At 34.9% G+C, this 14480-nt stretch overlaps 1 protein-coding gene across 2 annotated transcripts in view; it reads right to left on the minus strand.

The window, feature by feature from the left end:
- LOC122136001 (E3 ubiquitin-protein ligase NEURL1-like) overlaps window positions 1-14480 on the minus strand; it is a 56575-nt gene that overhangs the window by 28633 nt on the left and 13462 nt on the right. Inside the window, exon 1 of one of the 2 annotated variants that reach the window (XM_042717446.1) lies at window positions 4328-4546. The exons of the other annotated variant lie outside the window; for it this stretch is intronic. Coding sequence (XP_042573380.1) covers window positions 4328-4361 — 34 coding nt within the window. The 5' untranslated portion in view covers window positions 4362-4546. Of the gene's footprint in view, window positions 1-4327; window positions 4547-14480 lie in introns of those variants that run through there. 2 annotated transcript variants of the gene reach the window in all.

Here is a 14480-nt window from a genome sequence, read left to right on the forward strand (position 1 = left end):
TTATACAAAACCCTCGCTCACGTGTCGTCACACACTTCAACTCAGAAAACACACTCGGTCACACTTAGTATAAACATCAACACTAGAAGAATACATTAATATCTATTCATTTATTTTACATTCAAACAGATCAGAACATTATTAAACAAGTATATATAACTTTTTAATTTTTTTTTATGTTATTGAAAGAAGACTTTTATGTTCACCAAAGCTGCATTTATTTGATCTAAAATACAATAAGAACAATAATATTGTGCAATACTATTTTCTAACTGAATATATTGTAAAAAGTTATTAATTTAAGCAGTTATTACAGTGTCACATGATCCTTCAGAAACCATTCTAATATTCTGAATTGGTTCTCAGTTATTATTGGTCCTCAGTTATTAATAATGGTTCTTATTTTCAGTGTTGAAAGCAGTTTTTGCTGCCTAATGTTTTTGTGAAAACTTTTTTTTAAAATTGGGAATCGTTTAAAAAATTATACTGTAAATGCCTTTACTGTCACTTTTGATTCATTTAATTGCTTCCTTGTTTAATAAATGTATTAATTTCTTACTAACCCTAAACATACTAGTGTATCAGTTTCCAAAAAAAAAAACAAAAATAAAAATTAAGCAGCAACTGTTTTCAACATTGATAAAAATAAGAAAAGTTTCTTGGGCACCATTTTAGCCTATCAGAATTATTTCTGAAGTATCATGTGACACTGAAGACTGTAATAATGACTGCTGAAATGTATAACAAAATATAATTTATAAAGACATTTTGCAGATTTTAGTGACTTTTTTCATGATTACTCACAATTAATGACATTTTTGGTTACATAAATGTCAACACTTTTATTTTTCTGTTCCTGGGAGTGCATGTCCATGTTTGCAGTTGTGTTCTAAAGCTTATTAGCAACTATCTGGTCAGGTGGCAATAAAGTATGGTGAATGAGTGCAGAACATACTAAGCGCTGTGGTCTTCCGCCGTGGATGGCTTGCTCCTACAGTAAGTGATCTGATCCGTACATAAACACCAGTGTGTGGTGGTGTCATTTCATTTCTGCGGTGGATTAAATGACTCATCAGTGATGTTGTGCTTCACAGAGGTGCAGCGGATGGTTACTTAGCAGCATCAGCCCCTGACCTGAAGACATATGTTTCTGTCACGACATAGAAACTGAGCGATGTAACCAAAGCAGGGACTGTAGATAAGAGCACTTCCTCTGTTTGCCTTTTAATAATCTGTCACCGCACCGCATTGACTCCTTGTCTGCATGTCAACCAATCACTGATAATCAATCCCAACATGCCCCATTAAAAATTCCACTCCAAACAAACTCCAGTTCTAACAGTTTCCTCATGTTGTTTGTGCATGGCTGTCTTATTGTGAATTCAATAGAATAACACCATGGTAATTGATTCAGTAATTTCAATACTTTCCATGCCGTTATAAACAAATTAGCAGCAAATAACTGATTCAACGCTGATGTTTAGAGGAGAATTGATTAAGAATTAGTGATGCTCAATATATTGGTACCATATTGCTTATTAGCCGAAATTAGGTTTAATGTACCGCCACTGGTCAGTATTGGATATATACACTAGTCAACATTTGAAGTGGATCAAAACCTTTCATCAAAGTTGTCCTAAAACTTAAAACCAAAATGCGTACTTGTCTTAGGACAACTTTGATGAACTTTTTTTGATCCACTTCAAAGCTGACTACTGTATATCGGCTATGTTGGATATTTAATTACGCATGCTCATTTCTTACCTTCCATACCTTTGTTGTCATCTAATGCCCACTGAATGTAATCTTTAGCAAATCTCAAAATTAACATCCATTTTTTTTTTCATATTTTACGCTAAAATGTGATGTTCACTTTAAGAATTTAAAATAATAGATTTTCTATTTAGCTAGTTGGTTTTAATTTATTTAGACAAAATATTATACAATTTCAATATCTGCCATTTATCGTTTATCAGTACCAGCTACGATTATTATATCGGTGCATCCCTACTTAAAATCAATTGCACTGTCTGATAGCCCCATTTATTGTACAAAATCTATTATATAAGCGTATGCAAATCAGATAACGTTGCAAAAAATAAAAAATTTTGGAGAGCTGATGCTGTTTTTGGTCTAGTGACAGTGGGAAATATCTGGAACTGTCGTAATGTTCCATTTTTAACAGCCTTTATGAAAAAAATGCTACTTAGTATTCATCTCTTTCCTGCCTCAGAGGCCAGAATGTGTTCCAGAGGTGCATGAGAATCTCCCAGTAGTCTTAAACACACACACACACAAACACAAGCGTGTGTATCCAGCTCAAACACTACAAACCAGACTATCTTGTTCTCAGTTCTGGTGAGTTTTTGTTTTTATGCAAAGATCAGATAAACCACTGTAATTTACTGTATTTAAGGTGAAAGACGTGTGCGTATCTGGAAAAGCAAGTTATATCCACTGTCAGTCTGCTGCAAGAACTAAAAAAAATAAAAAACTGAGAAATGGGAACTGGAAGGTGAAACCAGAATGTTAGGAGCTACAGACATCTTTAAATAATTTGTGCTCCTGGTAAATGCTTTTTATTTTTAATTTTTTAAAGAAAGACAAACTTCAAAAAATTTCAGAGCAGCAGCTAGTAAAACGACGTTTGAGTCTGGATTGCGTTATTTCCCAATCCCATTTCCACCTCTTCTTCCCATCATTTCCTTTGTCTTCTTAATAGTCTCCAAAAATAAAATTAAAAAGATTTCAGCTCAAGTTTCAAGCCCTCAAACAAACGCGTATGTTTTAAATTTTTTAAAAAACATTTTTTTTTTTTGCTTCTAATCAAATGTTGTAATATTTTTGTTTCAGAGCTGACTGATTTGTTTTGAATGTAAGCTATTGCACTCACATTGCTTGTGTTTTTCATTGTGATTTATTAAGCCTATCTGTTAATTCATAAATTTCCTCAGGGGTTTCCTCATGATATGAAAATATAGAGTAAGTGCGCTTTTTACTAGCACCAGGTGCTACTACACATTCTGGACTGTTATAGCTCTAGTCCCGGTTTACCTAATTGGATGTGATTTAGTGCTTTAATTAGAATTAATGATCAAGTGGGTCAAATCCACCAAGGGTTCAGATTAACTCCAGGCCAATCAGCTGCACTCAGAGCTAGAGTAAGACAGAGAGATTTACATAAACCAACTGCTCATGTTTGTTTCACAGTCACCCGTCCAACACATTCACCCTGCAGGCCAATGGCCAAAACATCCCATACCAGATCAACTCCTGACATTTAAAGCATACCGCATCTATAAACCACATATTCATTTTTGCTATGAATTGGTAAAGTAACTACTGCTTAACTGGATAAATATACTAATCCATACTGGAAGTCTTAGCATTTAATGAGTAGTTATGTAGTTAGTAGACAAAAATTCAAGAAGATTAGTCACTAGTGGATTACTAAAAAAGCACTGACATAAATAGCCTAGTAGTTGCAAGTTGAACAAGAAATACATGTTAGAACGACTTGCCAGAACCAATACTGTAGCAGCACAACAGCCTGAACATGAATTTCTGGACATATCAGTATAAAAAGAATAAAGAAGAAAAGTATAAATCAAAGTTTAAAACGTATCTCTTCACTGTAGTCTATGACTTGTGATGCTGTTTGCTGTCTGATGTTTGCTTGGTTTGTATACATGTTGCTGTCTGATGTTTTTTTGGTTTTTTTAAGTGTTTTTTTCAACTGTGTTTAGCACATTGGTCAACTGTAGTTGGTTTTAATTGTGCTTTATAAATAAATTGAGACTTGAGACTCTGTGCAACCAACAACCGTATATTTTTATGTAGAACTATTCAACTGATTTATTGATTTATTTGGTTCTCTTTTTTATCTTTTGAATCGGGTGTTTGTTGGTTTTGTTATTGATAGTTTTGAAAGTTGTATATAAATATATAAATAAATAAATACAAAACCCGCAGTAAATCCTTCTTATTTCCGACAACAGAGGGAATCCCCACAAATTCCTTTCCCTTTCTCACGCTTTCACGCTGCTGTGGGGGAAACACGTCTGATGTGAAGGCGCATTCACATGTATGTTCGTTCCTTGGAGCGCAAAATCTCCAGAGAGCTACACAAATGCCGTCTAGTGCTCGATTGTGTTTTGTGTTCCAATTATTCTGATGCCTATGTGGTATTTAGAGGCAGACATCTTCTCTCTAAATTCTCTTATATCTATCTGTTCTTCTATCTGTCTATATCGGAGCGTTCATTAGCAGGCAAACATAATGAACATCATTCAGCGGTTGCATGGATATCCTTAACGCAGTTCCTCACCGTACAAGGCGTTTCGGGTTATCTGGCCTCCCATGACTCAACGCAGGGTCACTGTTTTGCGCTGGACGCCTTTATTTCTCAAAGGTTGAGAGTGCGATAATTCCACACCGACATCATGCTGGAGAAAAGATCTCTCGGCCCCCGAAACGAGATGTAAACAGTCGGACACTCCTCCTGTCTCGGTACTCATTGACTGAGCGCGCGGACACCCAGCGCCACACTGACTCATTTACATAGAAGGCGGAGTCTGAGAGCGCTTCACTGGGAGTCACGCCCCTCAACTACAGCCAGTGTTAATTTATTAATCATTTTGTCTGACCACATTTTGTCTTGAACTTTGAAAACTGTTGTGTATATATATATATATATATATATATATATATATATATATATATATATATATATATATATATATATATACAACCCTTGCTTTGTTAATGAAATATTGTATCGTTTAATAAATGAAAATATATAGCCTATTATATTACCATATTACTATATGGCTTGTTTGTTCTCAGGTATTAACAAAAACATATAGTGAACAAAAATGCTCTTTTGCGTGTCAGGAGGATGTGGTATATGCACACTTCTCTGATGCGGTTGACTTTTAGCAATATCTCAAGAGGAAGCACAGCTTTCAATTTGAAGAAAAGAGGAAGTGCCAAAAGAGGAATATTTTTAAGAAAACACAAAACAATGGAAAAAACATGGGCAGATGATGTTTATGGACATTTTCTGTTACGTCTTTAAGATACAGTAAAACTCCAAACTCTAAAAAGTACACATGGATAACCTATTCTACATATCAGAAGAATGGCTAAGTTAGTCTGTTACCCCAAAACTCTTTTCTCCCTTACTTTCTGGGAATATTGTTCTCTCTTTTCTTTGACCCTTGTTAATAATTATGACCTCTTAATGTAATGGCCTCACTGATCTGGGACCAGGTTCTCATAACCCAGATTTTAACCTCATCTGCTTCAAGAAATGTTTCTTCAGCCAGTACTATCGCTGACACAGTTCAAAGAGTGGTTAATTCATTACACTTTAGAATTGACATGGCAGAATTTCATTTATGTTACCTAAAGATATAAATATAGTACAAGTGCATAAATAAACAAAGAGCTGGAGAGTTTCGCTGTTACAAGTTAATAAATACATGTGATTAAAAAAGGGAAGGGAGGACAAAAACTCAATTAAACTCATTCTCACTATTGCCTCTCTGATTATATAGAAAACATTATCCACTAAAATCACGTTAGCAATAATATTTACTTTTTTGCCTTCCCCTTTTTAACAATTGGAATTTTGAAGGGAACCATAACAAACCACAGGCCTTCGCTCCAGAACACCACCACTTTGATCAAAATGAAATCATCGCTTGCTCCACAATGATGGGCTGATTGGTGCTCTCTCGCTCACACATGGTGCACACATTTTTGGGAGCCCATGCCTGAAACTCACAAGCGCTTGTGCTACTTTTGTTTTCAGGAATAGGGGATTGTCATACGACTTTCATTAGCACCGCTATGAATGATGAATTGATATCCTTTTACAATACACGACAAAATTAAATTAGCGATGCTCTTACAAAAACCTCCTCTGAGAAATATGACAGTGTATGTTTGCCATTTAGTGTTTTTATTTTTATTATTATTATTATTGAGAGGTAACAAAAGGCCATGCAGCTGATTTATTTTCATGAGATTTTTTAAAATACTTTTTCTTTTCCATAAGGCTCTATCTATCTATCTATCTATCTATCTATCTATCTATCTATCTATCTATCTATATTATATAATATATGTGTGTGTGTGTGTGTGTGTGTGTGTGTGTGTGTGTGTGTGTGTATGATACATTTTAAAGTGCGCATAATCAGATTATTATTATTATTTATATATTACATATATTATTTAAACAATGGCAGTAAATTATTTATAAGATATTTATTTGCCTTAATTTTTCTCCCTTTTTTTCTCTTTAAGTTTTCCTTTTAGTTTTCCTTAAATTAGTCATTATTATGATTCAAACCATTCAGTTCTTTCAGTTTGGGAAACCTTGGCATAATTTAATGTGTAATTTATGATGTTGATAAAAAATAACAGAAAAAAATATTACTAATTATGTAAAAGTAATCAAAAAATAGTAGTGGTAATCAAAAAGTAGTCACAATACATGTATAATATGTATTAATATGTGTTCATTACTAAATACAATTTCTGTTATGTAATATACTCTATATATAGGTTGAAATTGAAAAGGAAGTAGTAGCTGCTACATGGCGCCACCGCAAAGAGCAAATGGATTTCAACTCTCACCACCATATACTCTGGGTAAACAGATTTATGGTAATTGCTTTATGTACCTATAAAACTGAATAAACTCTGAAACCTGAAATGACTGGAAGCACATTGAAATTGGCTGCCAAAGTGAGATACCTTCCTCGTTAGAACCAAGAGACAGGCAATGCAGGAACAGCACTTATAGATGACTTGACAAGCACTGCGGCTGAACCCCAGCCTGCATTTGAGTGCTGGGGAGACAGCCCAGCCCTATTATGCTGACCTTTAGGATTCAGATCCAAAAGTGGGGATGTTCCTTTGCAGATATGCCATCAATGCTGCAGTCACAGAGGAGTTTGCTGAGGCTGAATATTTGTGTGTGTATTGTGTTTGTGCATGCGGTGTAAGGTTATCACGAGGTTGCCCCTCTCTCCTTTAAATTCCAGATACATATTCTCTTACATAATACACTCAGAGAGAGTAAAATGTTTTATAGAGACTCTGCTAATAGAGCCATCTATTATATTCCACATCCTATGTCAAAATACTTCAGTTTACATTGTATAATTACACCTCATAATTACATTAAACCTGCACACAGTCTCAACCTCGAATTATTTTAATGTCATCTGTTTTACAATGCATTGACAGTCAGTTAGTTAATTGATTGTTTTGAAACTGTTTTTAGTAAGGAACTGGCATTTATTTTATTCCACAAAAACCTATATTCATTAGGCTTTTTGCACAGAAAAGCAGTTCTGAACATTTTGATCTTGCATTGCTCCACAATATCTTTCTTTTCACATAGTAAAATAATTTCAACCTAATTTAATAATTCATATCTATGTTCTATATATTTGACAAATGGGCATGTGACAAGCAAAATAATGTATCTCCTTCATTATTGCAAAATTAACCCTTAAGAAAGATGACTTTTTCTGGGTTTCGGCTGCAGCAACTGACTATACATTATCCATTACTTATTTTTACCAATATACATCAGATTGTATGTGTTGGAATTCAGCCATGGATACTATTGTATCACAGTCCATGCCACATTTCTTTCTTCATAATAAATCTGATTACATAAGCACCTTCGTTTGACTTTTTCTCCCTATATATCCCCTTGTTGGTACTGCATTTTGCATCTGTCTCCAATTGCTGGCGTTTATGTTGGCCATACGGGGGACTTTTCCTGACATATAGATAAACACTAATCAATCTCACTATGGCTTGGCACTGTCTGACTCTGAGTGTTCTTTAGTTGCTGATGTTAAATAAATTAAATGTCCAATTGGGGTGATGTGTTGGACTGCATGTGCCTCCATTATGTGCTATTGTGAGCTTGAGTGAATAGTACACTCTTGAATGATATGTTTGGTCACGATGCCTCAAGCTGAGTATCTCCTTTTTGTTGTTTGGTGGTAGATGCGAAAACTGCAGGCCAGGGCCAAATTTAGCTTGATAATATTGATCAAGGACAGACATTGCTGCTAGTGTCATGCCGTGCAAGCTGGAGTGTATCAAGTAAACACTCGCTGTCCCCCAAAGGTGCATGTCTCTGTGTGTAATGTTGGGTGTATGAGAGTGTGTATGCATGCTCTCATTTTTACAGCCATCATCTGCTGCTTAACAGCAGCTGCAGAGTAGTGGAGGTTTCCACGACAACCAGCGTTCACGGTTGCACAGTGCTCAAATCACACATGTCCACTCAGATAAAGAAATACACTGTACATTCACATGAAATGTGAAAAAGTTGTACTTAATAGTTAGTTAATAGTAAGAACTGGACCTTAAAATAAAGTGTGGCCCCATTTTTCATGCCTAAAGGAAACTAGACTTCTAACCACAGGTTGAGATTTGTAGTTCTAACTACACAGGTTTGTGATGTTGTTCATAACCAGCATTGCCCATCTAAAACCAGCCAGGTATGGCCATCTGGATTTTCCACTGTTGTCGGTACCCCAAGGTACATCAAAGAATACCATGGTATTACCATCCTGGTGTTACCATGATACTAAAAAACATTGTATTGTGTGCAAACCGTACCATAGTAAATGGTGTACAGGTAGGTGAAGTAAATCCAATATAGCAAGAGTAGCAAAGATTATTCTCTCTGCAGAGTCACTGCAGTAACCAAATATAGAGGCAGCTGCAGAGAGAAGCTGAGGATAGTCTATAGGCACACATGCACACACACACACACACACACACACACACACTTTAGTATATACTGCAGACAGACACACACACACACACACACACACTCATAATGTTTATGTATATAAAGAAAATTAAAATTCAAATACAGATCTCTAGTACAGCAGCATACCATGTGCAAAATATTATCATTATTACAGACGTGCAGGAAGAGAGAGAGAAGTAAACAGCTCAATACTGGAGCTCCCTTTGCAAAAATGACTGTGGTGCAACCGTGGTATCAAATGGTAATAAAAATCAGATGAATGATTATTATGTTCAAATATAATTTACATACCATAATAAAAATCAGATTAATTATCATGGTCTCAGTCTGTTCATATGCAATTAAATAGCTGAATTGAATGTTGCATTTTTGCACATTGTAATTTTTTCACAAAAGGTTTAAGAGAAAAAAAATCCAAGATCATGCTATAATTTGGGAACTGCCTGTGGAATATCCCCGCCTTAAACTCTCTTTAGTGTTAATTTTATGCATAATGCGCCCTTATTTCAGAGTACATTCTGGGTGGAGGCTTGTACTCAATGGACTTAATAAAAGAAAAGAGAGTTGTGAGCTAACAGTGAACCAGAGATGAAAGTCAGTTGGTAATAGGATCTGTCATTGAGATTTAATAATACGCACACATGCACACATATTGAGCAGGATTATATCTAAAAGGAGCCTTATGGCTGGTTGTATGAGACTTAAAAATAAGATATTCTAGAGAAGGAGGATCAGTATTATTAAAGTTAAAGCATAGATCATTGCAATGATAAATACTTACTGAAGAGATGGATGAATAGATAGATTTTTTGTCTACTAGCCATTATTGCTGGGCCTACGTCCTGAGGTCCATATGGTATTACTTGCAGAAGTCATGTGTATCATGGAAATGACCGATCTGATCATTACAAGCTGTTTATTATTCATTATATCAGTGTTAATCCACTCCAGCTGTTCCATATTTTTAAATATTGCGTTGAGGTAAATTTGATTCTTCATCAGTCATGGGCTGTGTTGATGATTGCGGTTTTTGAAAAGGCCTGCAAGCACTGGACCAGATAACCAAGATGAGCATTTTCAGAATTGATGTCTTGTGATTTTAGCACCACTTGTGATTGCTTTTCTGTTAGCATTATAATGCACCACAAAATCATGCAGAGCTTTTACTTTGAATTTTATAGCAGCAGTTAGAGCAACCTTATCTCACATCTAACCGCATGGATGTTATATCAGCTTACTGGGCTGCACATGTTTCAGGTTTTTAGTAAAGGGTTTTTGGCTTGTACACAGGGCGCAGGTTCAGCCTGAGATCAGTAGTGAAAGGTAGTGTGTAACTGAAACATTCAAAACCGTTGAAGATTTTTTAAAAAGGTTTTTGAAAGAAGTCTCTTATGCTCACCAAGCCAGTATTTATCTGATCAAAAACACAGTAAAACAGTAATACTGTGAAATGTTATTGCAATTTAAAATGGCAGTTTTCTATTTGAATATATTTTAAAGTGTAATTTATTGCTGTGATACAAAGCTGAAATTTTAGCATCATTACTCCAGACTTCAGTGTCACATGATCCTTCAGAAATCACTCTAATATGCTTTTTTGCTGGTCGAGAAACATTTCTTATTATTATCAATGTTGAAAACAAGTGGTGCTGCTTAATATTGTTTTTTGTAGAAACCATGATGTGTTTTAATTCAGGATTCTTTGATGAATAAAAGTAAATAAATAAATGTTTAAAAGTCATTACTGTTACTTTTGATCAATTTAATGCATCCTCGCTGAATAACATTATTAATTTCTTTCAACTTTTCAGCTTTGGACCTCAGTGTTTACTTTAAAAAAGAAAGTTAAATATTGAACAACTATCAACTAAAGTAAACAGTACTGCAAACAAAGGCTTTAATGCATAGCTATGTGCACTAGTGACTGAAGCGTACAAAGAGCTGAAAGAAGTAAAGAAAGAAAGTCTGTTTCTCTTTAAAACTCTCTGGCGGCACGCTGATTTAAGCATTGGACATATATCTGACTGTGAGTCGGTGCTAAAGCATGTCCAATGAGGTGAAGCCACAAGTATTAGCTCTAATACACTCTGCGGTTTCAGGATTACATTTGGGCCAATCCGTCACTGAAATCTGGCTGTAAACCACGGTGGAAGAAGCTCAACAGTCAAACTTACAAACCACAACAGATCTGATCACAAACCCCAGATTCCCTCAAGACCCTGCGCATACAAGAAAACTGTTACATATTTAAAAATCTGGTCAGGGCCTGACAGCCACATTAAGCATATGCCAAATGCTGCTCTCATAATTATCGATTGAGTTGGTCACAGTTCTGGTCTGGAGAGCCTGATGTTACATATTGTTTAAGGTGAGTGAGTTGTTGAAAGGACAAAGAGAACATTTATACTCTGAGGCTTTTCCAAACAAGCCAAGCAGGTTTTCTGAGGACAGCGATGTACTAAAATGGACACAGAACGTCCACAAAAGCTACAAAACTGATTTGGTTTATTTTTTCTGTTTTGGTTTGCTTGTTGTGAAATGTTTGTATGTGTCTGTGTTTGATGGCGAGAGTGTTTGGTTATAGTTTTGAGAGCCAAATGTCTCCTCACAAATATAAAACCTGGCTCAAGTTATGTCTTAATTAAACTGTAAATAATGCAAAAAGGTGTAAGGCAGATTTCCATGTAAAGCTGCCTTGTGTTTGGTAGCTCCGCCCACAGTAAAATCGGTCCAGAATCCTTCTCCTCATAACTATAAATTTTAAATGGCTTTGATTATGTTGGGTTATTCTTAACTAAAATGGTTTTGGATAAACAAATAAATAAATAAATACAGATTATCATTATAATTGTATTTTATGTTAAGTCTATAAAAGATTTTTACAAGAATAGGTGTGACTGTGAGTGTTTGTGTTGACACCTGCCTATGCCTCTGCATTTCTCCATGCCATATGTCAGATATCATATTCTCTTCCACTCTGAGAAAATTCTTTACTCTAGTTCTCTAGATCTTCTGTTCACACCTAAGGGGGCATTCTCATTACATTAAACACCAGGACCTGTAGCAACCCCATACATGACGTACATCAGTAGACTTAATTATCTAGGGATAAATCTCTTTTACTGAGGGGACTATAGGATCTAATAGCCTTTGCCTGCGAGACACTTTGGAGCGCTGTAGGAACTGAAGCAGACAAGGCAGGGGAGGTGATAAGCTGATGGTAGGAGTCGCCCGTAGGGCTCCAGGATCAGATTGCAGGCAGTGCTGTTAATTGCAGGCGATGAAGGACAAGACAGATCCTGAAGGGTGAAGTGTTGACCTCTAGCTGAGCTGCGCTGCAGGAGGACTTTAAGGACAGTGGGTAAAAGATTTAAAGGGGACATAATCATGGAAGACTTGATTTTCTTAGCTCTTTTGAACACACACACACAAAAGGAAAAAAAAAGGCAGTGTAGACACACTTTAATATTCAATATGAAAGGTTCTTCCAGAAAATTTGAAATAAAATCAAAAACATCTTATTTAAATTTTTTTTAATGTTTATGACATATCCTGGGAGCAAAATTCATATAATAATAATAATAATAATAATATTATTATTTATTAATAATCTAAGATAATCTTCTTCTTCTTCTTCTTCTTTCTTCTTCTTCTTCTCATTGTTTATAAATACAATCAACAAGTAAAATGTATTATTAGTTTGATTATAGCAATTTTTAAGCTTATTTTATTTTTTAATGTGAGATGATAATTTATTTAAAATAATAAAATAAACAAAAATAAAATAAAATAAAATAATAAAATTAAAAAAAAATTCTAAAGACCTCTTAGGAATTATTATTATTATTATTATTATTATTATTATTTAAATAATACAATCAATAAGTAATAGTTTTTTTTTTTTTTTTTTTTTGTATTATGATAAGTCCCAATGTGATTATTGCGATTACAATTTTTTTTTCTGCGCACACATGAGGTGGTAATTTTTGGAGAAGAGTGGTCAGAAATGGACACTGAAAGTCAAAGCCGCTTTCTGTCTCTCTCGTGTACCTCTGACAGATGGCAAGCGGGATAAAAACTCTGCAAATAAAAAGTGTAATCCCGTCCTCACATGGGTCGACACTCACTCGCCAGATTATCCTATCAGAGAGAGAGAGGATGTGGAGAAGGTATAGTGTAAATGGCAAAGGCAAGGCAGGAATTGTTGTCCTCTTGGCTCCTAAATAGATGAAGAGGAGGCTTAAAAGAATGAATGGACAAAAGGCTATTAAAATAAATAAATAATAATTTGTAATGTAAATTATTAATAATTACAATAAATTAATAACTATATATATATATATATATACATATTACATATTTCAAAATGTATATATATATATAATATAATTACATTTTCAAAATTTTATATAATAATAATATTAATAATAATAATAATAATAATAATAATAATGGATTTTGCTTGTAAATGCCATAATTCCTTAAAATATTGCTTCTGACTTCAGCTCACTAGGTTTTGAAGCAGCATCAGTGTGTGGCTGCGTATGATGTTAAAGTTAGACATTAAAGTTACTGTGAAGTCAAAGATTACATACCATTGGCTCATGGGAAGTGGTTGTGTAATGCTAGCTACTCCTTTATATAGTTTTATCTTGAAGAATACTGCAGTACAAACATCATTTAAAATGCCTCCGGTGCTAAAATCCCTGATATTAAAATATCACAATACACGGGCCAGGGCTCTGATTGTGTAATACTGCAGGACCTGAGTACAGCAGCCCAAATGCTTGTATTTTTATCAGCTTATGCAGTACTGAGCACTATGTCAACACGGCATCTATAGGTCAAAACGCACAAGCACACATGCCAGGGCCCACGCAGTGCAGTCTAGGCCCGAGGGCCAGGATGTGGAGGTGGATAAAGACAGCGATGAGGAGGAAAAGAGAGAATGCTGGTTCTTTGGATAATGTCCCACAATATGGCAGTTATATTACCAAAGACTCAAAATATGGTAGGTTTTTCTGTTCTCCAACATATAGACACAACAAATATTGTCAGTGTCGCCAAGAACCACCTACACAACAAACAATGCAGTACTGTTTATCGCCAAAACAACATTTCAATATGAATTGCATGGGAATTTTCAGGAATAAAAAACAAAATGGGCCTAAAACTTTTCAGCAAATGATCAGAGAAAAGTGCATAACCTAAATATAAGGCACTATTATACATGCTCTTTTGTTTTCAGATGACTTAAGCTTTACCAACATTATATTATTCTTTTTTTAGTGCTAAACATCAAAATTACATAAACCAAATTAAAATAAATAAATAACTGTTGAACTATATATATAACTTGAAAGTGCCACATGACTTGGAAAAAAGAAATGTTATATTGACAGTCAAAACCAATCAAAGCATATTATTACTTTTCTATAGTTACGGAAGAGATTTCAATCAGTTGTTGTTATATGGCATTGGGTCTGTGGACACAGTGTACTGTAACGCTGTGAATTATTGTGCCCTGTTAGTTTCAACGAACAGTGTTTGGTGTGCAGCCTTTTTCAACATTCTTAGTGTAAATATGCATGGAAAGAAACAGTTCCAAATCTGACAGTAATTTTTCTTTGTAGGGAAGGCAGTGTGCTCTAAGAGGGGAAAAATCATC

Source organism: Cyprinus carpio, chromosome B1, assembly GCF_018340385.1.
Source record: "Cyprinus carpio isolate SPL01 chromosome B1, ASM1834038v1, whole genome shotgun sequence".
In the NCBI taxonomy this organism is placed as follows: Eukaryota; Metazoa; Chordata; class Actinopteri; order Cypriniformes; family Cyprinidae; genus Cyprinus; species Cyprinus carpio.